Source organism: Carcharhinus amblyrhynchos, chromosome 24 (genome assembly GCF_965287045.1).
Source record: "Carcharhinus amblyrhynchos chromosome 24, sCarAmb.v2.hapA, whole genome shotgun sequence".
In the NCBI taxonomy this organism is placed as follows: Eukaryota; Metazoa; Chordata; class Chondrichthyes; order Carcharhiniformes; family Carcharhinidae; genus Carcharhinus; species Carcharhinus amblyrhynchos.
In genome coordinates this window covers 32,294,980-32,319,855 of record NC_137347.1, presented here as the reverse complement: position 1 = coordinate 32,319,855, position 24,876 = coordinate 32,294,980, and the positions used below count along the sequence as shown (strand labels likewise).

General features: G+C 42.2%; 1 protein-coding gene across 2 annotated transcripts in view; it reads left to right on the top strand.

The window, feature by feature from the left end:
- Positions 1-2,503: 2,503 nt before the first annotated feature.
- LOC145358037 (AT-rich interactive domain-containing protein 1A-like) overlaps positions 2,504-24,876 on the top strand; it is a 54,737-nt gene continuing 32,364 nt past the window's right edge. Inside the window, exons 1-7 of one of the 2 annotated variants that reach the window (XM_080211746.1) lie at positions 2,504-2,613; positions 2,704-2,944; positions 3,606-3,695; positions 4,597-4,764; positions 5,610-5,925; positions 7,429-7,574; positions 10,409-10,518. In XM_080211746.1, coding sequence (XP_080067872.1) covers positions 3,614-3,695; positions 4,597-4,764; positions 5,610-5,925; positions 7,429-7,574; positions 10,409-10,518 — 822 coding nt within the window. In that variant the 5' untranslated portion in view covers positions 2,504-2,613; positions 2,704-2,944; positions 3,606-3,613. Of the gene's footprint in view, positions 2,614-2,703; positions 2,945-3,605; positions 3,696-4,596; positions 4,765-5,609; positions 5,926-7,428; positions 7,575-10,408; positions 10,519-24,876 lie in introns of those variants that run through there. The other variant, XM_080211745.1, reaches the window with a different exon arrangement.

Here is a 24,876-nt window from a genome sequence, read left to right as displayed (position 1 = left end):
TCTCTCTCTGGTGTGTGTGTGTGTCTCTCTCTCTCTGGTGTGTGTGTGTGTGTGTCTCTCTCTCTCTGGTGTGTGTGTCTCTCTCTCTCTGGTGTGTGTGTGTGTGTCTCTCTCTGGTGTGTGTGTGTGTGTGTCTCTCTCTCTCTGGTGTGTGTGTGTGTCTCTCTCTCTCTGGTGTGTGTGTGTGTCTCTCTCTCTCTGGTGTGTGTGTGTGTGTCTCTCTCTCTGGTGTGTGTGTGTGTGTGTCTCTCTCTCTCTGGTGTGTGTGTGTGTCTCTCTCTCTCTGGTGTGTGTGTGTGTGTGTCTCTCTCTCTCTGGTGTGTGTGTCTCTCTCTCTCTGGTGTGTGTGTCTCTCTCTCTCTGGTGTGTGTGTGTGTGTCTCTCTCTCTCTGGTGTGTGTGTGTGTGTCTCTCTCTCTCTGGTGTGTGTGTGTGTCTCTCTCTCTCTGGTGTGTGTGTGTGTGTGTGTCTCTCTCTCTCTCTCTCTCTGGTGTGTGTGTGTGTGTCTCTCTCTCTCTCTGTCTCTGGTGTGTGTGTGTGTGTCTCTCTCTCTCTCTGTCTCTGGTGTGTGTGTGTGTGTCTCTCTCTCTGGTGTATGTGTGTGTGTGTCTCTCTCTCTCTCTCTCTCTCTCTCTCGTGTGTGTGTCTCTCTCTCTCTCGTGTGTGTGTGTGTGTGTCTCGCTCTCTCTGGTGTGTGTGTGTCTCGCGTGCTCGCTCTCTCTCTCTCTGTCTCTGGTGCATGTGTGTGTCTCTCTCTCTCTGGGATGTGTGTTCTTCTGCGAGGTGGGTGTGCACGTGCGCGTGCCTCTGTGGGTTGGGTGTGTGCGTATGTGTACATATGAAATCAAGGATGATTTGTAACCAATGTATTGGGAGAAATTGGTAGCTTTTGTCACTGGACTAAGTTGCACTGCTTGGAAAGACCCTCCCTTTATGGATCTTGTGATTGAGGCTGCCATTTTCTCTTGTTAACCACCATTTTGTTAGGTGATTAGGGAGCAGCAGTTGTGTAAAACAGGCCTGGTTAGTTTCTGTAAGCTAATGTCTGTGATTGTTCAGAATTACTGTCTCTGCTTTTTTTATTAGGGCTGGGGGTGCAGAGTAGATATGCAGTTAGAAGCTTGTAATTTTATGAGTTTGTCCTGTATGCAGCTAAATCAATGACTCAGCTACCTCGAGTAATGTTGAAAACGACGTTTTAAACTGTTGCTGAGATTCAGCCTTGATAGCCTGACATGTGCCTCTTTCATGACAACACAAGTAATTTCATATATTTTGTGATTCAGAGACAACAGAGGCCAGAGGCAAGTTCGCCAGGATTCTTCCTCTGATTAGGGCACATCCTGTGGGGTGGGACTGATCTCTATTTTGGAGAACTTGTGTTTGGTGGGAATTCGTTCATTGAGGCCTTATGCATCCCAAGTATGGCCTAAATTGTGGGTTGTGGTTGGCACTGAGAGTGGTATGTTAAATATATGGGTTTTCTCTATTTGTCACCAAGTAAAATTATGAAAGTAAAGTATATTGAGTTTGGCTGGAACTGGACTTGCACACAGAGATTTAACTGTGAACCTTGTCCTGTCTCCAGCTGATAGCTAATTACTCAATTGTTGTCTAACGCTTTGAACACATTTTCAAAGAGCAAGAAAAAAGTAGTTCCAGTAATTTAAATGTGATGATGATGTCATTGTACATGAGAGGATGGTAATCCCAGACTGACTGGTTGTGCCAGCCAGGGCTACACTTAAAACATGGCAGGAGGAGGCATGAATACCCATTCTGTAATTTTCACCACCCACAGTTTAGTGAAAGCTTAACTTCAGTGCTGCATTTTAAATGATGTGCAGTGAGGCATCACCCTTCTAAATCCATCAGTTTGGACACAGTCAAAGCTCAGGGATGCTGAGCCCTAGCATTTAAACCATGACTGAGGAGGCTAATTCACTGTGTTGTCTCCCTGTTCCCTGGCTGGTTAGGCACTACGTAAATGCAGGTCTTTGGGTATGATGCACTGTAATAGGAACTGTCACAAAGCAAACATATATAAAATTTATTTCAAGCTGATGAAATAATGTTATTGACAGTCATTGTGTTGTGAGTGATTTCTATTTCCTGCCTTATTTTGTATGAATTATTTTGCCAGATATCAGACACATTGCCTTAATTACAGGCTCTCCAGTTGTGTGAAGTGACTGTTTTTAGTTGGATTGGAGTTGGTGGGGGGAATTGACTCTTCACGTTGAGGGAAAGAAGTGCCATGATGAATTTTCTCCTGTCATTGAATAGAAAGTGATGTTTGTGTCCCAGGGAAGGCTTTGAGGAGAATGCAACTGGATATTTGGGGGATCTGCTTTGTAGCAATTCTGACCTGCTTGTGACTGCTGTGTGAAGATGTGGACAGGAATAGCGTGAATTAAGAGTTAAGATGATTGCTTGCACTCATTAAAGAAGGAAGTTTTGCATTTTGTAACATCTATTCAGTTGGATTCTCCAGGAGACTCTAGCTCCTACACACTCCCAACAATTTCTATCCACCCCACACACTGAACACGAATGCATAGTCTCTTTGGTTCATTACTTTAAACTATTTTTGCCATTTCAAATACTTGCAGAGGTGAGAGGTGTATCAGTTTATAAAAATAATTGACCTAAATGTCATTACACATGAAGAGCAGGTGAACTAATTGTTCTTTTGGGTTTGCAGGATTTGTCGGGTTCTATTGATGATTTGCCAACTGGGACAGAAGGGGCACTGAGCCCAGGAGTGAGTACGTCAGGAATCTCCAGCAGCCAAGGAGAGCAAAGTAACCCTGCACAGTCACCATTCTCTCCTCATACCTCCCCACACCTGCCTGGAATCCGTGGTCCATCACCTTCACCTGTAGGATCGCCAGCTAGTGTAACCCAGTCCAGGTCAGGGCCATTGTCCCCTGCAGCTGTACCAGGTAGGAATATGTGTATGCATGTTTTGTTGCAAAGGTTTCTGCCTGAAGATCAACCACATCAGACAATGGTGGGATGGGAATTTTACGGCTGTTTTTGGGTGGTTCTGGCGATAGTGGGCAGAAATCTCAAGATCATCAAAACTGAGGGTTAATTGACATCTTTGTAATCTGGTTTAAAGGGACTGAGCAAAGCAAGCTTCAAGATCATTCATGTAATGTGCCCTGGGACTCTGCCCCTAAATTAGTAGCATTTTGCTTGTAGCCGAATTATTGGTAAGGATGGAGGAAAGTCAGCAGGTCTGATCCCAGAACCTTATTCTACAAGTGATAGTCCGAACTCCAGTAGAGCAGCCTCACTGTGAAAGTAACAAGTATGCAAGAAGACTACAGAAAACAGATGGAAGCCCCAGCCAGACCATACTTCAAACCCTGCATTAAATATTGATGTAACTGAACATCTGCGTTCCAAACAGGACATCACATGTTTGAGCTTCACGCCTATCTGTTCCTATAGCATCAGCTGGGTAAACTACTGCACTCAACACATCCCATTGCTATTGAAGGGACTGCAACTCCAATTCCCCACCCCCATGATATCATGCAGCAATGCTCCCTTGTTCTTTTGATAACAAATAACTTGTGTAAATTCTTTGCTTGTTAGTTAATCAGATGCCACCCCGTCCTCCGAGTGGCCAATCAGATGGAATTTTACACCCTTCCATGAATCCATCTGCCATGGGGCAGGACAGAGGTGAGTTAATAACATAACTGATTTGAAAATTAGTCTACCAAACCAAATCAAAAATCTATGTTTACTATCCCAGCTGACATTCCTCTACCTATGCCATGTGTAAATATATTAAATTATGGAATAGAGGTGCCATATGTTCATCTCGTATTCAGCGGTTTGCCAAAGCACAATTTTCCTAATACTTGTGGGGAGCGACTTCTGAACTAGTATTGCAATTGAAATGTTTTTCTTATTTGTCATGTTTTGCTACTCCTGAGGGCATTAGTAATGCTATGGTAAAGGTTGAGGTGCCACTCATTTTGGTAGCTGACCAATTGGACAGTCCAATTTAGTTCTGTATGGGAGCTGACAGAACAGCAGAAGTCTTTGCTTGCTCCTTTTGAGCAATCCAAAACCTAATTCCATTGACTTTTTTTCTTCTCCACAATCTTGCATTTTTCTCAGCTATCAGTGTTTATCTCCTCCCTTCAAACGTGCTTTGTCTTTGCTGGAACTACTGAGACCAACCAACCTCAGCACACACCAACCATTGAACCTGGGACCTATGTAACTTACCCATATAGCACACAAAATAACTAAGATGTCTGGGATGGGATGGTATGGGGAAAATGAAGAAAATGTTTTTGATGTAAATGTGCAAGTGGGAAATATTTAAATATTTTACTCCAGATCCCTAAATATTGAGATGAATTGTCTGGTCATGGGCAATTAGTTTGAATGTTTTCTCTGAATTGAAGTTAAACAAATTTGATGCATTTGTGTTTGTAGGAGGAGGCCGCCTTGCCCTTTTTATGGGGCTTTATGACGCAGGTAAAATGTACAGGGTGCTTTTAATAATGCATTGTTTCTGCAGTGAGAGTGTTCAGTTGTTAAAACAATGCCTGTTTTTTATCCTGTGCAGCCTACATGCAGAGACCTCCCCAGCTACCACAGTATAGCTCCCCGCAGACAGGGTCAGCATTGTCACCACGTCAACCTTCTGGAGGACAGATGCATGCTGGGATGAGCCCTTATCAACAGAATAACTCTGGAAGCTATGGGCCTCAGGGTGCCCAATATGGACCTCAAGGTGAGTTGTGCTTTGTGTGAATTGGTGAGGTTGAAACTTTAGCTATGTGCATTGATGTGACACTCCCCAACACCTTCACTGACCACACCCAATGTCACATGAAAGGCATTCAATGGATGGGTTACTTACCAAGCATAACATCTGTTTAAGTATAATAGCATGTGTGCAATTCAGACATTCATAAATTTTCAACAGGGAGTAATTATTTGGATCCTTACTATGTGAATTGTGGATTTGTATTGATTTGAGCAAAGTTGAATAAATTAACTTGCCTACTTCATTCATACCTTATATAATTCTACATTTGAGGTCAAATGTGCTTCAGGGGCTTTCCTCTGTTTTTATTGTACCACTGTCATCTGTCTCTTACCAAACTATGAATGTTTTGTGCCATTTTCTCCCTTGTTATCATCTGCCAATGGTGCTGAGCTGCCATAAAGTCGCAGCATGCTTCAGCTGTGAATGAGATGTTTTTGTGTTTACAGGGTAGGGCGTAGCAGGTTCCCATTTCAGTGATTTTCACTGTGAAATCTCATCTGATTATCATTAATTCACTTTTTTTTAAACTTACTTTGGGGTCAGTCATTCTCTGGGCATTTTTTAAAAAATCCCATTAGCATCTAAAGGTTGAGCTTTATTTTCACCCAACTTCCACCCGGACCAAGGCAAATAAATTGAGGTAAAAGCAAAATGTAGATGAAAGATAATTGAGCTGAAGTATTAACTCTGTGCCTGTCTGCACGAATGATGCCTGGCTTGCTGAGTATTGCCAGCATTCTGTTTTTGTTTCTGATAGATTGAGGCACATTTCTACCATGCTTATTTTTCATCGTCTGTTTAAACAGGGGGCTACCCTAGACAACCCAACTATAACACGATGCCCAATGCAAACTATGGCTTGGGAGGCACCATGAATGCAATGACCGCCGGGAACCAAATGCATGGTCAGGGTCCAGCCCCACCTTATGTTGGAATGCCACCAGGGAGGATGGGTCCTGCTGCGATGGGTAACCGGCCTTACGGAGGCAATATGACACAGAGTGCAGCAAACCTATCGGCACAAATGACCTCAGGAATGTGCCCACCACCAGCTATGAACCGCAAGGCTCAGGATGCTGCTGTAGCTGCGATGCATGCAGCGGCAAACTCGGTACAAAATAGGTATGTGGAGCAGCAAATACATGGCTGTAAAACCAAAGGCATTCAAAAGAAGTCATCAAAATGATTGAGTATGAAGTGAGAAGCATTTTGTGTTATGGTGGGATGTGGTTTTGTAATCTGGGCTTGTGTAGAAGGGTAGTGAGCATGTTACTGGAGCATTCATTTGATCAAAGTTGCTAAGCTGGCATCCAGTGAGGTGAAAAGTCAGATTCTGGGGTGGGTACCTGGGCTGTAGAGGAGGTCCTTGAATTGAGGGTGAGGTGGGGGTCATTTGTTCTGGTTGTGTGTTTGTTGTTGCACCTCCTCTGGGATTAATATCCTAGAATTGTCTGAAGAATGCTACAGTGGAAGGTATGGTTATTGCCAGCGCATGTATGTGCTCCTTCAGTGTCTTTAATTGCACGAAGGCTAATTAAACCTCCATTTCTGTGTTGGAGGTAATGAGGAGAATTGGGATTGACGGTTGAACTGGGAATTGATTAGTGCAGTTTTGCAGGAGTGAACTGCAGCAAGTAAACAACTGCAAGCTAGTTGAGGAGTCCAATCACTGGTGTGTGTATATCAGGTGGTGCTGCATGGTGCTTGCTTTGCAGTCTGTTGCTGCCGTATCTGGGTTCCTTAGGGTAAGTGAAGTGGGAAGAAGAGATACTTAGCGTCCCCATCAGTATCTGTGAACCTAGCTAATTGTATTCAGGAGATGAGGCAAGATTGGACATTTTCATAATTGCATTTTCCTTTTGGGGTGTCAAAATTATGCCTGGATTTGTTCCAATAGCTAGAATGAAAATTTTGGTCTAAAATTTAATTGTCATGGTCTGTGTAGTGATCTAAATTCTGTAGCAGATTTGTGCAACTTATTCCTCACCCCCGCCATTCAGAAGTAAAACAGGATTTCTCCAAGTGCTTTGGTGAATCCAGTGGCTTTGATTATTGTCAGATTGGTTAGATTGTGTGCTGATGCACTAGTAACTGCTGTTTAAGAATTAAATGTTTTGGCAAGGGGCAGTTCAGTGGAAGTCAAACATACTGAAGCCACAACTGGGCAGGAGGTAAATGGACAGAGCCATGATCTAATTGAATACTGAAATTGGCTCGAGGGTTTGAGTGGCTTACTTCTGTTCCTGTTACTGAAATTGTGTGATTGGGCGAGGGGTGATCACCCAATTTATACCACCATAATGAAACTATTTAAATTGTTGTAACTTAACCAAGTGTCGGGAGATGCGGTTTGCTTGTTGTGTTCATTCTTATTCTTAGTGCACCACGTGGTTAGCCAGACACAATGTTGTTAGTGATCTGAGCATTTGAATCTCTCATTTTTGAAAGCTGACTAGAACACGATCGTGAATACCTTCATTAGATGTAATACCAGGAAATCTATATCTCTGTCCATTTGTGCAAAATGGATTTATGACACTATCTTTTATAATGTGTGAGAGATTTTGTGCCAGTGGTGGTACTTCACTGTCTTGTTTCTCACTTCTTTTTCCCTTTCTAATGTAGGCAACCCGGTTATCCGAACCTGAATCAGGGAGGAATGATGGGTGCTGGTTCCCCTTACAGCCAAGGTATGAACAGTATGGCTGGGATGATGAATCCACAGGGATCTCCATATTCCATGGCTGGAAACATGGCTAATAGCTCTGCAGGTAAGGGCACAGGTATTGGATGAGTACAGTAACATAGTACAGTAATAACATAGTGGCGCTCAGTGAGGCACATGGTTTATACTTTAAATATTTCTTATTTCTGGTCCTACCAGATGAAGTTTACCTCAAAAGTATTAATCATAAACTTAGCAAAAGCAACAGAAGTGACTAGTCGCTTGTTAGCTGTGGCTCACTGGGTGCCAGTCTTGCCTCTAAGGCAGAAGGTTGTGACTTCAAGTCTTGCACCAGAAATTTGAGCATGTGATATAGGCTGACGTTTCAGCATTACGCTGTTAAAGGTGCTGTCTTTCAGATGAGACGTTAAAGCAAGATGTCGCCTGCAGTCTTGCGTGAATATAAAAGGTGCAATGGCACCGTTTTGAAGAAAAGCAAGTGAATTATTCCCTGAGCTTCTCCACCAACATCATTAAGAACATAAGAACATAAGAAATAGGAGCAGGAGTAGGCCATCTAGCCCTTCGAGCCTGCCCCACCATTCAATAAGATCATGGCTGATCTGTTGTGGCTCAGTTCCACTTTCCCGCCCTCTCCCCATAACCCTTAATCCCCTCTCTTATCAAGAACCCATCAACCCGCTTCTTAAAAATATTTAGCGAGGCAGCCTCCACCACTTCAACGGGCAGAGAATTCCAGAGATTCACCACCCTTTGAGTGAAGAAGTTCCTCCTCAACTCCGTTCTAAACCGCCTCCCCTTTATCTTGAGGCTGTGCCCCCTAGTCCTACTGTCTTTTTTGAGCGGGAAGAGTCTCTCCACCTCTATCCTATCCATCCCATTCGTCATCTTATACGTCTCAATGAGATCTCCCCTCATTCTTCTAAACTCTAACGAGTACAAGCCTAGTTTATTCAGCCTCTCCTCATAGCTCAATCCCCTCAACTCCGGTATCAGCCTAGTAAACCTCCTCTGCACTCCCTCCAGGACCAAAATATCCTTGCGCAGGTGCGGCGCCCAAAACTGCACACAGTACTCCAGCTGCGGCCTCACCAATGCCCTATACAGCTGCAGCAAGACCTCCCTACTTTTATATTCAATCCCCCTCGCTATGAAGGCCAGCATCCCATTCGCCTTCCTGACCACCTGCTGCACCTTATCACATTGATGTTTGTGGAATGAGTGTGCAAACTAGGTATCTTTTTTACGTTAGAATTATGATTACACATTCGGGGTGTGTGCCAGTAAACAACTTTCCAGGGATTGAGGATTGATGTGACACCAACTCGGTTGTCCTACGGTTGTGGCAGATTGTCCCATATTTGTTAGGAGTATTGGTCTGATCATAGCTGGAAGCTCATTCTCAGAGCTCTGAAATTCTACCCTTCAGCATCCAAATCATGTCCTCAGCTGCTCCAGCTTAAGTTATGTAAACAGTGCCCAAAATGACCTTCGGATAGTCAAGCTTTCTTGCATCCTAGGTTGTTAAGAATTTGTAGTATGCTGTGCTTGATGTAGCTGTGAACCATACAAGTTTTCTTTTAAACAAAGGAATTGTCTGTAAGGTAAATCAAACTACAATTTCTTTAGAATTATTGAGGCTGTATTTTGTTAGAAAGATGAGAAAGAACTTGCGTATCTACAACACTCTTCAGTGCCAGTGAATTACTTTTGAAGTGGCAGACACTTGTTTTGTAGACAAACGGAATAACCAACTTGTCCCTGAAAAGGTCTCACACCCAACAAATTGGGGTCCATCAGTTGATTTGGTTTTAATGTTTGTGGTAAGATATGCTTAAGGAATGAGGAGAGCTTTCTATTCTTTGATTAGTGCATGGTATCTTGCACAGCTATCAGAACCAGCTTTTGAGGCCTTGGCTTCTCAGCCAAAGAATGGCACGTCTAGCATTTCAGCATTCCCTTAGTACTGCACTTAAATGTCAACCCAGATGACTTGCTAATGGTCTGGAATAGTTCTTGAATACACCCCTAAGGCTCCTCTTCCCAGAGGGTTAATCAGACATTAAATCGATGGTAAACTTGTGGTTATCACAAGTACTCCTGCTTAGTCATTGCGATATCCCTAATTGCCACACTACACAGCCACCATAAACTGGCTGCAGGTTTATTACTGTGTGTGCATGTACCAATTGATTACATTTGAATAAGCAGGAATATTTAGAACAATAATTCTAAACGTTCCTGATCATTCAGCACAAGGAAGCATGTATTTGCTGGCCCAAGGAGGCAGATAGGGCATTAGTATATTGCCTTATCCAAAAGGTGGCACCTCTGACAATGCAATGTATCCTCAATATTGTATTAGAGCGCCCACCTTGGTTTTTCTGCTCCGATTCTGGACTGGGATAAGAACTTGGAATCTGGTCATTCAGAGGTGTGCCTGTGCCGCTAAATGAGTGGTGGCTAGATCTGTACTTTGGTTTCTGGGGTAGGCTTTGAACCCACAACCTTCTCATAGAATAGAATCCCAACAATGCAGGAGGCCATTTGGGTCATGGAGTTTGCACCGACAGTCTGACAGAGCTTCTTGTCCGATCCCTGTACCTCCACATATTTACTCCGCTAATCACAACCTGCATATTTTGATACACCAAGGGGTAATTTAGCATGGCTGATTCACTGAACCTGCACTTCCTTGGACTGTGGGAGGAAACTGGAGCACGTTGCTAACCAGAGTGTCACGGTGCCTTCTGTCTCAGAGATGAGTGTGTTATCACAGAACCACAGCAGAGATCTTGCTTACCATCTAAATTTATTTCATGCAAAAATAAACTGAAGAGATAATCTTTATACAATAGGCTTCTAACAAATTATTTAACCCTGTATTAACCTAGCAGTTAATACTATTCTCTTGCCTAGTTATGACTCCCAGTCCTGAGATGATGGCACTTGGGGAAGGAAAGTTACCACCGACACAAAAAGCAAACAACAAGGCAGATGGAATGACAAAGGCTGAACTCAAGTCAAAGGTGAGAATGCAAGTGGGGTAGTGCTGGACATCAAGGGTGGTGTTGCATTCCGGGAGCAGAAGGGAAGACTGAATGTTCTTGTGCATCACAAAGAACAATTGCTCACTACTCCTGGCTTTGACCCATTTGCTTGAGCCATGATATTAATGTTTTGTATTTAATTTATTCCTGATAAATTTAAACTGATGAAATGAAGGATTGCTATTATTGTGGATTGAGCACTTTGTGCTTCTGGAAACATCAGTATCAGTTTTCACCAGGTCAGCTACAGCACATTAGGTGTGAATAAAAGTCCCTTTTGCTGTATCCCAACAGTTAGCCTTAATTCAGACCTTTGACGTTGTATAAGTGTGATGTTTGCTGAACCTTTTTAAGGGGGATGCCCCCTAATGTTGACACACTCAAGGGGACCCTTAGAACGTTATTTCTCACAGTAGCGTGTTTGTTTCATTGTACAGTGCAGGAATGCGTTAGTAACTAAAAGAATATAGATGGCATTGATTGATGTCTTAATGATAACTGAAATTGCTTTGCATTTTTTTCAAGTTCAGGAGGTGCCAATTTGCCAAGATGTACATTCACGTATTGTTTAATACCAATCATCTTTTGTAGCTTATCTGAATAGATTTGGCTGCCCATGTGGAATTTTTGGGCTATGTTCTTCAGGAACTGGGTTGAAACTGATGAAACTGTCACAAAAGTTACTTGCAGGGAGCGTCATCTTTCCCAACTAGTTCCTTCTTTTTTAAATACTAGTCAAATTTCTAGGTGGAATGTACGAAAACAGGAATGTATGAAATTGGAGCAGAGGTAGGCCATTTGGTCGCACAAGCCTGCTCAGCCATTCAATAAAATCTTGGCTGATTGTGTTGAGTTCCATGTGCCGTATCTTCACCTGATAATCTTAGATTCTTGGTGTCAATCTATCCCTGCCTTAAAATTATTCAGTAATTCCACTTCTACCACCTCCTGAGGCAGAATTCCAAAGTCACACAACCATCCGTGAAAAAAATTCTCCTCTCCTGTAAGAGTGACCATAATTTTAAAACAGTGCTCCTAAGTTCTGAACTCGCCCACAAGAGGAAACATTCTTTCAACATCCACCCTGTCAGTACCATTCATGATAATTGATTACTGGTACAGCTGATGAACTGTCACTTAGTCACACTGGGTGGATATCTAGTTGTGTATTATGTATTGAGCATATTACGGTGTTATGCTTTAATCTTTCATGGAATGCTGGCAATTCCAGCATTTGTTGCCCATTCCTAATTGCCGTTGCAATATGTGATGAGCTGCCTTTTTGAGCTGTTGAAATCCATCTGGTGTAGGTGCGCTCTTAGTTGTTAGGAAGGGAATTTCTAGATTTTTTGACGCAGTAAGAGAATAGTGTTACAGCGCCAAGTCAGGATCATTTTGTCTTGGAGGGAAAGTTGCAGTTGGTAGTGTTTCCATGCATCTGCTATGCTTGTCCTTCTGGGTGGTAGAGTTCAGCAGTTTGGAAGTTGAGCTCAGGAGGCTTGGCTTGGTGCATCTTGTACATACCAGTATGGTGCAAGCTACTGCAACTGTGTGCGGTGGTGGAAGGAGTGAATGTCCAAGTTAGTGAATGGGCCACCCATCAATTGGGCTGCTTTTGTCCTGCATGGTGTCAAACTTCTTGACTGTTGTTGGAGCTTCACTCATTTAGGCAAGTGAAAAGTATTTCATTGCACACTTGAATTGAGCCTTGTAGAAGGTAGACAGGCTTTGGTGAGTCAGGAGGAACAAACTTGTTGCAGAATTTCCAGCCTCTGATCTTCTCTAGTGGTCAATCTATTTATGTAAATTTTCAGATCATAACTAACTCCCAGGATGTTACTATAGGGTGATTTGGCAATGGTAAGGGCATGTGCACAATATTTGAATTAAGAATGTAACTTCAGGAACCTTTGTTGTGTAGTTGTGTAGCTGCAAGATATAGGAACATAAGAGTAGACGATTTGATCCGCTGAGTCTGCTTCACCCATAAACCCTTGACTCTTGTCTATCAAAAATCGAACTAATGTCTCAACTGCCACTGCTTTCTGGGGAGGAGAATTCCACATACCAGTGACTCTTGAGAAAAAATAAAATCTCCGTGTCAGCCTCAAAAAGAAAATCTCTTATTTTTAAACTGTGTCCCCAGGTTCGAGTCTCTCCACACCAGTGGAAATATCCTCCCATTGCCTATCCTATCAAACTCCCTTGGGATCTTTATATGAGTCATAGAGTATGTTTCAGTAGATCACCTTACATTCTCCTAAATTCCAGTGGTTATAGGCCCAAACTGTTCAACCTTTCTTTATAGGATAAATCCTTCATCTCAGGAAAGAGTTGAGTGAACCTTCCCTGTACTGCTATTGCAGTGATATCATCCTTCAAATAAGGAGACCAAAACTCTACGCCGTATTTAAGATGTGGTTTCATCAATGCTCTGTGCTGCTGCTGTAAAAAAAATTTTTTACTTTTATATTCCGTTTTCCATGCAATAAACACCAATATTCCATTTGCTTTCCTAATCACTTGCTGCAGCTGCTTGCTAACTTTTTGATTTGATTTATTATTGTCACTTGTATTAATATTGAAAAGCATTTCTTGCGCACTATACAAAGCATACCGTTCACAGAAGGAAACAAGAGTGAAGAATATAGTGTTAGTCATAGCTAGGGTGTAGAGAAAGATCAACTTAATGCAAGGTAAGCCCATTCAAAAGTCTGACAGCAGCAGAGAAGAAGCTGTTCTTGAGTTGGTTGTTACATGACCTCAGACTTGTGTCCCTTCCCAATGGAGGAAGGTGGAAGAGAGAATGTCCAGGGTGTGTGGGGTCCTTAATTATGTTGGCTGCTTTGCAGGGGGAAGTGTAGACAGAGTCAGTGGATGGGAGATTGGTTTGCATGATGGATTGGGTTCCATTCACGACCCTTTATAGTTCTTTGCGGTCTTGAGCAGAGCAGGAACCGTGCTGACCTGTGATACAACCAGAAAGAATGCTTTCTATGGTGCATCTTTAAAAGTTGGTGAGAGTTGTAGCTGACATGTCAAGTTTCCTTGGTCTTCTGAGAAAGTAGAGGTGTTAGTGGGCCTTCTTAATATAGTGTCAGCACGGGGGACCAGGACAAGTGGTTGGTGATCTGGACAACTAAAAACTTGAAGTTTTTGATCCTTTTTATTTTATCCCCATTGATGTAGATGGGCATGTTCTCCTTTATGCTTCCTGGAGTCAATGTTTTGTTGACATTGAGGGAGAGATTGTTGTTGCTGCACTAGTTCACCAGATTCTCTATCTAATTGCTGCACTTTGTCTTTGTTTGAGATCCGATCCACGGTAGTGGTGTCGTCAGCAACCTTGAAAATCGAATTAGAAGGGAATCATAGGTGTATAAGGAGTATAGTAGGGATTTAAGAATACGGCCTTATGGGGCACTGGTGTTGAGGATGCTTGTGGAAAAGGTGTTGCCTATCCTTACTGATTGTGGCCTGTGAGTTAGGAAGTTCAGGATCCAGTTGCAGAGGGAGGTGCTGAGGCCCAGGTCATGGAATTCATGCAGGACACAGGGATTCCTCTACTACTTAGTTCTGCAATCTCTCTGTCAATTTTAAATAGTATACTGGTCATCTCTTCTTGCCAGAATGGACAAGTTTACATTTTCCCACATTATACCCCATCTGCAAAATTTTTGCCTATCTATATAACCAGTCTCTAGCCCTTTGCATACTTCTGCCTACGCTTGACAACTTACTTTCCTGTCTCTCAGGTGTCATCTGAAAATTTGGGTACCATACAATTGGCCCATTATCCAAATCATTGACATAGATTGTAAATGGTTGAAGCCCCAGCACTTATCCCTGTGGCATTCATTACAGCCTGCCAGGCACAGAAGACCCATTTGTCCCTACATTTTACTTCCTCTTAGTTACCCAGTTCTTATTCTGTGCTTATGTGATACCCTCCACCATGTTCTCTTGTCTAGCATTCTTTGATTTGGTACGAAAAGCCTTTTGGAAATCCAAATACAACACGTGTACAGGTTCCCCTTTATCCATCTTGCTTGTTACTTTCCCAACTCCGATCACCTCCAAGTTCTGATCGTCTGTGCGACCGGACATGAGCTGACTCCCCTATCCCCACAAGCCTAACGACTTCATCCCTTGAGCACACTGATCTGAACACACTCTGATCCCCAATAACACCGCCCCTGCCACACCCCAAACTTCTGATACCTCTGGCCCCTGCCACCCAAAACCTATTCATTTAACTTGATACTCACACATAGCTTCTCCCTGACCTGTTAATTTCACTGGGTTCTTTAACCATACCTGTTTTACAATGGCTAATGCAGTAAACAAAATGGGGAATGACTTCCTTGAATCCACCAGATCTGGGCTGTGCTGGAACCAACGAAGAGTCTTTTGTGCAGACTCCAACCTGCACCTGCAATTGGAAGTGTCAGCATAATTTTTGAGAGCAGATAAATAAGTGTATGTTTCTTGTAATTCCTGCGGGCCATCTCTTTCCGACACTAGTCCAAAGTTATGGCTTAAAATATCCATTCAAGGACTCAGCCATTTCCTTGTTTTCCATTATGAACTCCCCAGACACATTTTCTAGAAGACCAACACTCACTCTGTTTACTCTTTTTCTATTTAAATACTTGTAGAAACACTTGCTATCTGTTTTAAATCACTAGCTAGCTTTTGCTCATACTGAACTTAACTACTTTATTCAGTCACAGATGATGCATCCTGCTCAAACAGTCTTTCTGTCTTACTGGGATAAATTATTTGCTTCAAATCATTACATATCCCTTAAAAGCATATCACTGCATCTCTACTGTCCCACCTTTTAGTTTAGCATCTCAGTTCATTTTAGCTATTTCTGCTTTCATACACTTTTTAAATCCCCCATATTCAGGTTTACAAAGCTAGTCTTAAAATCCACACTTTACGTTTTCATGTTATGATCACTATCAGCTGAAGACTCCTTTACTGTGAAATTATTAATTGTGTCTCATTGCTCATTACCAGGTTTAGAATAGCTTGACTCTACAATGTTCTGCTCTAAGCAATTGTCTTGCTTGGACTCTGTGGACTAATTCTCCATGCTATCATTGTCAAATCTACATATAGATTAAAGTTATTATTATTGTGGTACTTTCTTACACCCCCTTTATTTCTTCCTGTATACTCTATCCTACAATTACTACTGTTTAGGGGTCTTAAACTCCAATCACAAATAACCTTTTACCTTTCCTATTGCTTATTTCTACCCAAACTGCTTCTGCATTTTACTCTTTTGAGTTCAGGTAATCTCTCACTACTGTACTAGTGACATCCTTAATTACAGAGCTACCCACCACTTTTTCCTTGCTTCTATCCTTCAAGGTCCCAGCCCTGGTCACCCTGCGGTCATGTCTCCATCATAGCTATCAGGTCATATGTATTTACTTTTATTTGTATTAACAATATGTCCATTTTGTTATGAATGCTATGCACATTCAGATAGAGTCTTAAATGTTTTGCAATATCTAACTTTATCTGCTGGTGCACTTTTAAGTTTGTATGTTCTGTCCCTTTCTGCCAGACTCTGGTTATTTTTACCCTGCTCTAATAACCTGTTACCCTTTGAATTAGTGTATCTCCTCTCACAATCTATTCCCCTCACTAATTAGTTTAAAGCTCGCTCTGCCACTGTAGTTGTACGATTTGCCAGAATTCATGCCCCAACATGGTTTAAGTGAAATCTGTCTCACCATACAGTTTCCCCTTTCCCCAGTACTGGTGCAGTGTCCTATGAATTGAAATGTATTTTTCTAACACCAGTCTTTGAACCATACATTCTTATTTACCCTGTGTCAATATGCCCCTTGTTCACGTAATAATAGAAGTTTGAGATTCTCCTTTTTGGTTAGTCCCCAGCTGCTCATAATCCCTAAGCAGAATCTCTATCCTAGTCCTGTCTATGTTGTTGGTACCGATGTGGACCACAACAACTGGATCCTCCCACTGCAATGTTCTCTCCTGATCTCAACAGATCTTAAACCCTGACGGTGGGCAGCCAACACAGCGATATGGACTTATGCTATTGTCTGAAGAGAACTGTCAATACCACGTGCTACAATGTCCCCTACTACTGCTGCATTCCTATTATCCCCCCCGCACCACCCCCCCCCCCCCCCCCCCCTCTCCGGAAAAGCTTCTTACACCATTGTGCCATGGCCAGTTTTCTCACTTACCCTAAAGCCCCGCTTTTGTCCTTATAAGCGGAAAGACCATGTATTCTGTTAGACAGTTGCAAGGTTGAGGCCATCTCAATTCCCTTACCTGCCCCGCTTCCAGTTACATCCTGCAGTTCTTGACCCCTGGCCAAATCAGAAGATGATGTGGAGATGTCGGCATTCAACTAGGTAAACACAGTAAGAAGCCTCAACACCAGGTTAAAGTCCAGCAGGTTTATTTGGTAGTAAACGTCACTAGCTTTCGGAACGCTGTTCCTTCGTCAGGTGAGTGGAGAGTTCTGATCATAAACAAGGCATATAAAGGTGCACACTGTTTACAGAATACTGATTAGAATGTGAGTCTTTACAGCTAATCTGCTATTCAAGTCTTAAAGGTGCAGACAATGTGAGTGGAGATAGCATTAAGCAAATCAAAAGACCCTAACTTAAGAACTGTGACCACCTCAGAGAATAAAGAGCCCTTGTGAAGCATTGCAGTGTCTGCTGCTCAGCCTCCAGCTCAAATTAATGAGCTAAAGTGGCTGATATATATTTCAAGCATGTTTGCCCTGGATCACATTGGTGTCCAGGAACTCCCACATTCTGCAGCAGCAACACATCGCCTGACCAGCCATCTTTATTATGTGTTGAATAATTACTGAACTCTCATTATCCCCAATGAGCATTACCACTGCTAAAAAAAAATTGTAATTACAAATAAGTTGCACAAGTTTTGAAAGATAAATAGCAAAATACTCACCAAACAATCACTCACCTGTTATTATGACTGGGATGGGAGGAGTGTGCATTTGATCTAGCCCTACTACTCCACAATTCGCAATATTAGTGTAAATATTAATTCACTCAACAAAATGGCCAATTATTTACTTTCACTACTGTTAAACCCAGAATGAAAGAGACTTTAACCAGGTTCCTTTGGATAATCTTAGAACGATTGCTTTATTATAAAAGAAAACTTTATAAAGCAAGTTACAAGAACTGGTTAACACAATTTATAATCTGGAAATGTAACTAACTCTTCCTTTTAAAATTACCATGCGTGCATGTATGCATGCACTGCACAGATGGGTGGTTGAAGAAAAAACTTTATAAGGGCTTTAGCATTTTGATGCTGTTGAATCTGATGCTTTCTATGTGAAGACAAGTTGTTAGTCTAAGTGAATGGAGGTTCTCACCAACAGAGCGTCAATGTAGAGGAAAATATAGACCGACCAAACCACCTCCCTCGGCCTCTTGGGTTTCCAAAGGCAGAAAAGTTCCACCGGAATGAGAATTCCTAGCTGGACACTAATAACCATTTGGCTTCAAACAAGGCAAAGAGAATGCAAGCAAGGCTCTCCCCCATCTCAGTTAATTCCCAATTGAGTTTAAATATAAAACAAGTTCAAAACTTAAGCTTACCTCAGTCATATTATTTCCAGAAAATCACTAGCCTTTGTCTTTTAACCTGTTCTCCTCCCCAGCCATTAAAATAATTATTGTTAAGAGAAGCAAATAGCTCTCCTCCTCAAGTATGCTGATCGGGTAATTTTTTTAGAAAAGGTATGCTTGCTCCCAGTCCAAAGGAGAAACTATAAAGATAAAATACAATTTGTAAAAAAAAAATCAAATGTGCACTCATTCAGACATTGAGTGTTTATACAGAATCAATACAGTTTTCTAATTTTCTTGATTTCCAGATAATTCTACTAAAATTACATTCTTAAAACATCAGCACTTATTGTTTCCAGCAATATGTACCATCTTCAATATTAACAAGATCCGTTGGAACAGTCTGTCATTTTTAAGTCTTAAATCTTTCCATAAAAGTTGTGGGATTATAGTCAGTAATATATTAGTGTTTCTCTATAGCCATAATGGATATATACCTCAAAATGTTTTAAGAGGCAGTAACAATCCCAGGGTTTATTTTTCTCCTTTTCTCTAGAAAAGTACACTACTGGCATCTCCAAGCCCAATTCATCATCACGCAATGAGACCATACCTACTCCCAAGTCACTAGCATCAATTACGATTTCAAAAGATTGAGCAAAATTAGGAGTGGCTGATACTAGTTCATGAATTAGAATTCCCTTCAGCTTCTCGTAAGCTGTCTGGCACTCTTTGACCATGCCACTTTTGCAATAAATTTATTAGTGGAGCAGCTATTCTGCTGGATGAAGTTGGTATGAGTTTGGCATACATTTACAATTGAAGCTGCACATCTCTAAAAATTTCGTGATTTTCCCCTTTAGTCTCAGGGCCATGGAATTCCATCAAAGCCTGTACTTTTGCTGTTCTTGGCAAAACTTATCCTTGCCCTACAATATTCCCTAGATAAGTTACTCGTGCTTGTGCAACCTCATTCTTGGCAAGGTTTATTACTAAATTTGCCAGCTGTAATAGTTTAAATAGGGTTTCCAATTGTTTTAAATCATCTTTCCAAATGTTGCTTAAATTAATACATCATCCAAATAAACTACACAATTTAGAGCAGTGGTTACATTTGGTTCATTAGTGTTTGGAAGGTGTCTGGAATTTTTTTTGGCGTGAATGGCATTACTCAGCATCAGTACAGCCCATTTGACGTAACAAAAGCCAATATCATCTTAGCATGCCATGTTAAAAGTACATACCAGTATCTTTTCAATCAATGCATATTAGTAATGGCACTGTCAACCCTGTCAATGCAACCATCTAAATGAGGGATAGGAATCAGTTTTGTGACTTCATTAAACTTTCTAGAATCTATGCAGAATCTGGTCGACCTGTCAGGTTTAGAGAACTCCCAACTGCTTTGACTAGAGCTAAATGAAAGCTATTTTATGGAATAGTAAGGGAAACAACAACTTTTGGGAAGAGAGTGCTGATTGGCATGTGGAGTCTGTTGGAGGTGTTTCCACGAAGAATGCACCAGTCAGTGGTGACTGACAATTAACTGCCAAGCATTATTTGAAAATTTAAATCAGGCAGCTTGACAAGGCATATCCCTGAGGAATGAACTAGCTATCACTTATTTTGTGAAGCTGAAATAGATGCAGTGTGTGCACATGGTCTTCTGTCTGCAAAGAACAGGGCCTTGTGTATTTATATAAGTAGCATGTTCATGCAAATGTGCCACACTGAGCCAGACTGATGATCTTGAATTGGTTGTCAGTGTAACTTTTAAAACTAAGGATTATTTAGCAAATGTTGACAGTCGCAGAATCACAGCTAACGTTGGGCATTGTTTGAGTTTGGCAAGCATGGGCTGGTTGGGTACAGCTTGCCCCTTGTCCTTTGCAAACAGCAGAAGGGACATGCTGTTTAATATGATCCTCCAGTTTTTGGGACATATGGCTACTTACTTTCACATTGGCGTTGAAATTCATATGCCACAATACTCTGTTGTGTGATAAGCAGAATGTCTTTTTGGCTTGACACCAGCACCCAGTTAGTGGTGGATACCACTCCTGTTGCTACAGGTGAAGCTAGCTGTTTCATGCTGATGCATAGTAGTAGCGTGAAACTGTTAGCTTCACCTGTTGGTCAAACTTTGGAGATACCTTGCCTTCCCTGGGTATTCAAAGCCAAAACAGACAGCCTGAGGCCTGTTCATGAGTTTCCGCAAAATATAGCGCAAAATTATCTGATATGGGTAGGTGTTATCCCATAGGATGTGTTTGTTCTGCACCTGGCTTGCCTGATGAGCAAATGGCTTGGGCCCTCTTTACAAGATTGCCAATCATTCATTGGCCCAACGCCTTGATCAATCAGAGTCAAATTGCCTGCTTAAATTTTCAAACAAGGCCTGCCAGCAAACCAACAGTCAATATTAATTGGTGCATTCTCCATGGCAATGCCTCAATTAATCAGAGTCCACTTGCCAACCATCAGCACCCTTTTGTCATATAGTATAACATTGGTATTCATTTGATTGGCCTGATGAGTGCAAGGCTAAAAGCTTCAACAAAAGTTTTTTTTAAATACTCAAGTTCCCTAGGACCAAATGACTATTTTGACTCGGTTCAGTTAGGTAATTTTCTAATATATATTGAATTTGCTCTAGACTTAAACAATAAGATGTTGCTCTACAGGAGAAAATTCCCCTACATCCACATCATGCATCATTAAAGTTGTACACCCTGGTTTATCCTTACAGATTCCTTTAAATTTTGTAAGTAACATTACTAGATCTTCTTGTTGTCCTGCCTCTAACTACAAAAATATGGTGTCCTAACTATCCTTCTATTTTAGCTAACCAGCTAGGAGGAGGTTCCAATTGTGAATGCTCTCAAGTCTCCTTCCATCTCACACACTCTGCCTCTCTGGTCTCCCACTGTGCTTTACTACCTGACATACTTGTTCCTTCTCTCTACAATGTTATTGTTTCAAAATATTCGATGCAGTGGAGCTAATCCTTTCCTGCGATCTGGGGTGTCTGTCAAATAAAGTATTTTACTGGCCTTCTTAATTTCCTTGTGTTGAACTCTGAACCATAAAGGCAATAACACTAGCAATCTCCTTGTTTGAGAAACTTTAGAAATGCTGCAGGGCCACTTAGGTGCCTATGAGTCACTCCTGGAACATGGATGCGTAATCCAACCAAGGGGATTTGTCCCTCACTCCTAACACCTTTCTTTGATTAGTTTCAGAGGACCTCTTATCTAATGCCCATAAATTATTTCAAAAGGACCAAAACTGAACATAAGAACATAAGAAATAGGAGCAGGAGTAGGCCATCTAGCCCTTTGAGCCTGCCCCGCCATTCAATAAGATCATGGCTGATCTGTCGTGGCTCAGTTCCACATACCCGCCCTCTCCCCATAAGCCTTAATCCCCTCTCCTATCAAAAACCCATCAACCTGCGTCTTAAAAATATTTAGCGAGGCAGCCTCCACCACTTCAACGAGCAGAGAATTCCAGAGATTCACCACCCTTTGAGTGAAGAAGTTCCTCCTCAACTCCGTTCTAAACCCCCCCCCCCCAATCTTGAGGCTGTGCCCCCTAGTCCTACTGTCCTTTCTGAGCAGGAAGAGTCTCTTCACCTCTATCCTATCCATCCCGTTCATCATCTTATACGTCTCAATGAGATCTCCCCTCATTTTTCTAAACTCTAACGAGTGCAAGCCTAGTTTATTCAGCCTCTCCTCATAGCTCAACCCCCTCAACTCCGGTATCAGCCTCTGCAATCCCTCCAAGGCCAAAATATCCTTGCGTAAGTGCACTCCCTGCACTCTGCATTCCCTCCAAGGCCAAAATATCCTTGTGTAAGTGCGGCGACCAAAACTGCACACAGTACTCCAGCTGCGGCCTCACCAATGCCTTATACAGCTGCAGCATGACCTCCCTACTTTTATATTCAATCCCCCTCGCTATGAAGGCCAGCATCCCATTAGCCTTCCTGACCACCTGCTGCGCCTGCAGGCTGGGTTTTTGCGACTCATGCACAAGGACCCCGAGGCCCCTCTGCACCGTCGCCTGCTGCAGTTTTTCGCCACGTAAGTAATAGTCCTTCCTACCATTATTCCTACCAAAGTGGACCACCTCGCACTTGCCAACATTGAATTCCATTTGCCAGTTCCTGGCCCATTGGCCCAGCCTATCTAGATCCCTCTGCAGACTCTCCACACCCTCTGCGCAATTTGCCGTTCCACCAATCTTGGTGTCATCAGCAAATTTCGACACCATACACTCGTAACTGGTAGATTAGTTTGGTAAATCTCAGGTAGCAAATGAAATAAAGCCCAAACATGGGGATATTCATGACCATATGTTTTAATTATATTGGTGGCATGATGACACAGTGGTTAGCACTGCTGCCTCACAACTCTAAGAACCTTTGTTCAATTAGGCCTTGGATGACTGTCCGTGTAGTGTTTGCACATTCTTCCTGTGTCTGCATGGATTTCCTCTGGGTATTCTGGTTTTCTCCCACTGTCCAAAGATGAGCAGGTTAGGTAGATTGGCCATGCTAAATTGCCCTTTAGTGTCCCCAAGATGTGTAGGTTTGAAACATTAGTGGGGTAGGTATGTGGGGTAGCATGGGGTGGGCCTGTATATTTGCTATGTCAGAGAGCCGGTGTGGACCCGTTGGGACGAACAGCCTCCTTCAGCACTGCAGGGATTCTATGATCATTGTTTTGGGAGTTTGATAGAACCCCTCTAAAACTCCCTTTGTGGATGATTAGTGAATTTTAATTGTTTTGTGCTCAGACTACTTATGTTTTGAAAAATTTTAGACACAGATTTTTCATCTGACTATTTCCGCTGGTAGTCTGTATCGAATAAAGGAAACTAGGTTATTTTCTGTGCAACTACTTTACCAGTAATTGTTCTTGAAGTGGTGGTCTCTGGAAATCAAGTTGTCATACTTACGCAAGGATACTTTGGCCTTGGAGGGAGTGCAGAGGAGGTTCACTAGGCTGATGTCGGAGTTGAGGGGGTTGAGCTATGAGGAGAGGCTGAATAAACTAGGCTTGTACTTGTTAGAATTTAGAAGAATGAGGGGAGATCTCATTGAGACGTATAAGATGATGAACGGGATGGATAGGATAGAGGTGGAGAGACTCTTCCCGCTCAGAAAGGACAGTAGGACTAGAGGGCACAGCCTCAAGATAAAGGGGGGGCGGTTTAGAACAGAGTTGAGGAGGAACTTCACTCAAAGGGTGGTGAATCTCTGGAATTCTCTGCCCGTTGAAGTGGTGGAGGCTACCTCGCTAAATATTTTTAAGACGCGGATTGATGGGTTTTTGATAAGAGAGGGGATTAATGGTTATGGGGAGAGGGCGGGTATGTGGAACTGAGCCACGACAGATCAGCCATGATCTTATTGAATGGCGGGGCAGGCTCGAAGGGCTAGATGGCCTACTCCTGCTCCTATTTCTTATGTTCTTATAACAAGAACATTTTGATGTCCTGCTTTCATTTTTGGTAACGGTCCCATGGAGTCTATTAAATGGTTCCTTAAAAACTGACATGAGAACTAAGGTTGCCTGTTTGATCATAGTTTGTGGTTTTCCCACCATTTGGCATGTTTTATAAAACTGCACCATGTCCTTATGAAGACCTAGCCAATAAAAATGTTGGTTCATTCACATTTAAGTTTCCTGTATTCCTATCTGTGCTCCCATAGGAATTTCACATGCAATCTTTACAGTACTTGGGCTGCTGTTACCAGATGAACCACCCACCCTGCAGGTCTTTGAAGTCTTAACTTCCTCATTAGTATCCAATTTTTGATATAACAACATTCCGGAACTTACTCCAGCTTCAGTTTGGATTGATCTGTGACGTCTTACTGGACTTCAAGTCGACTTTTTGAGCCTCAACTGCAGAGAAAAATTGCGAAATGTCTCTTTTGAATCATCCAAGCCTTTAAAGAAAGTTTCAGCCGACCAAATATCTGTGGTGTCACTTTGTCCTCTGATGACTATACTTAGCCATTGCTTGGGTCTTCACGCACAAAGGCAAGATTCCTGGAACCTTTTTAACCTAACTTGGACTTGCTATATTTATGGGAGAAGCTACTCCCTTCATTCCAGCAAAATTGTTTTCCAGGAATAAGTCAATTTTGCCTGCAGTAACTTCTGGACAAATCCCACCGTCACTATTTTAAACACTAGGTCACACTCCAGCTGGTACAAAGGTACAGGTAAATACTCCCCTCAAATCCATTTATTAAAACTTTGGCTTTTGATGTGCGCTCTGATGGAAACATGCCTTTCCCCAGCAAAAGTTAGTAGCTCCCATACCTGTTGATAGGTTTAGTTGCCTCATTTCAGGGACAAGGGGTTACTTTTCTCCTCGATAAGAATTCTTTCTAAATCTCATGTATTGTATTCACTCCACCCTCCCCTGAACTCATAGCAATACTCACACACACTTTTTCACAGCTGCAGTTACTGCTACAACTTGATCTGTTGTATTTTCAATTGGGGCTCCTTTTCCTGAATGACCAAGTCCCATGGATTTTCTGAACAATTACCATGAAAACATTTAGACATTTGAGTATCAATTGTTCTCCCAGGAGAATTATTTCCCCTGTGGCTTCATGGGTTGTTTTCCTGGTATCCAGTGATCAAAATTACTTTGCTTTACCCTCTTAAATTCAGTATAGGTCTGCCTAGGCCATTTCCTTATG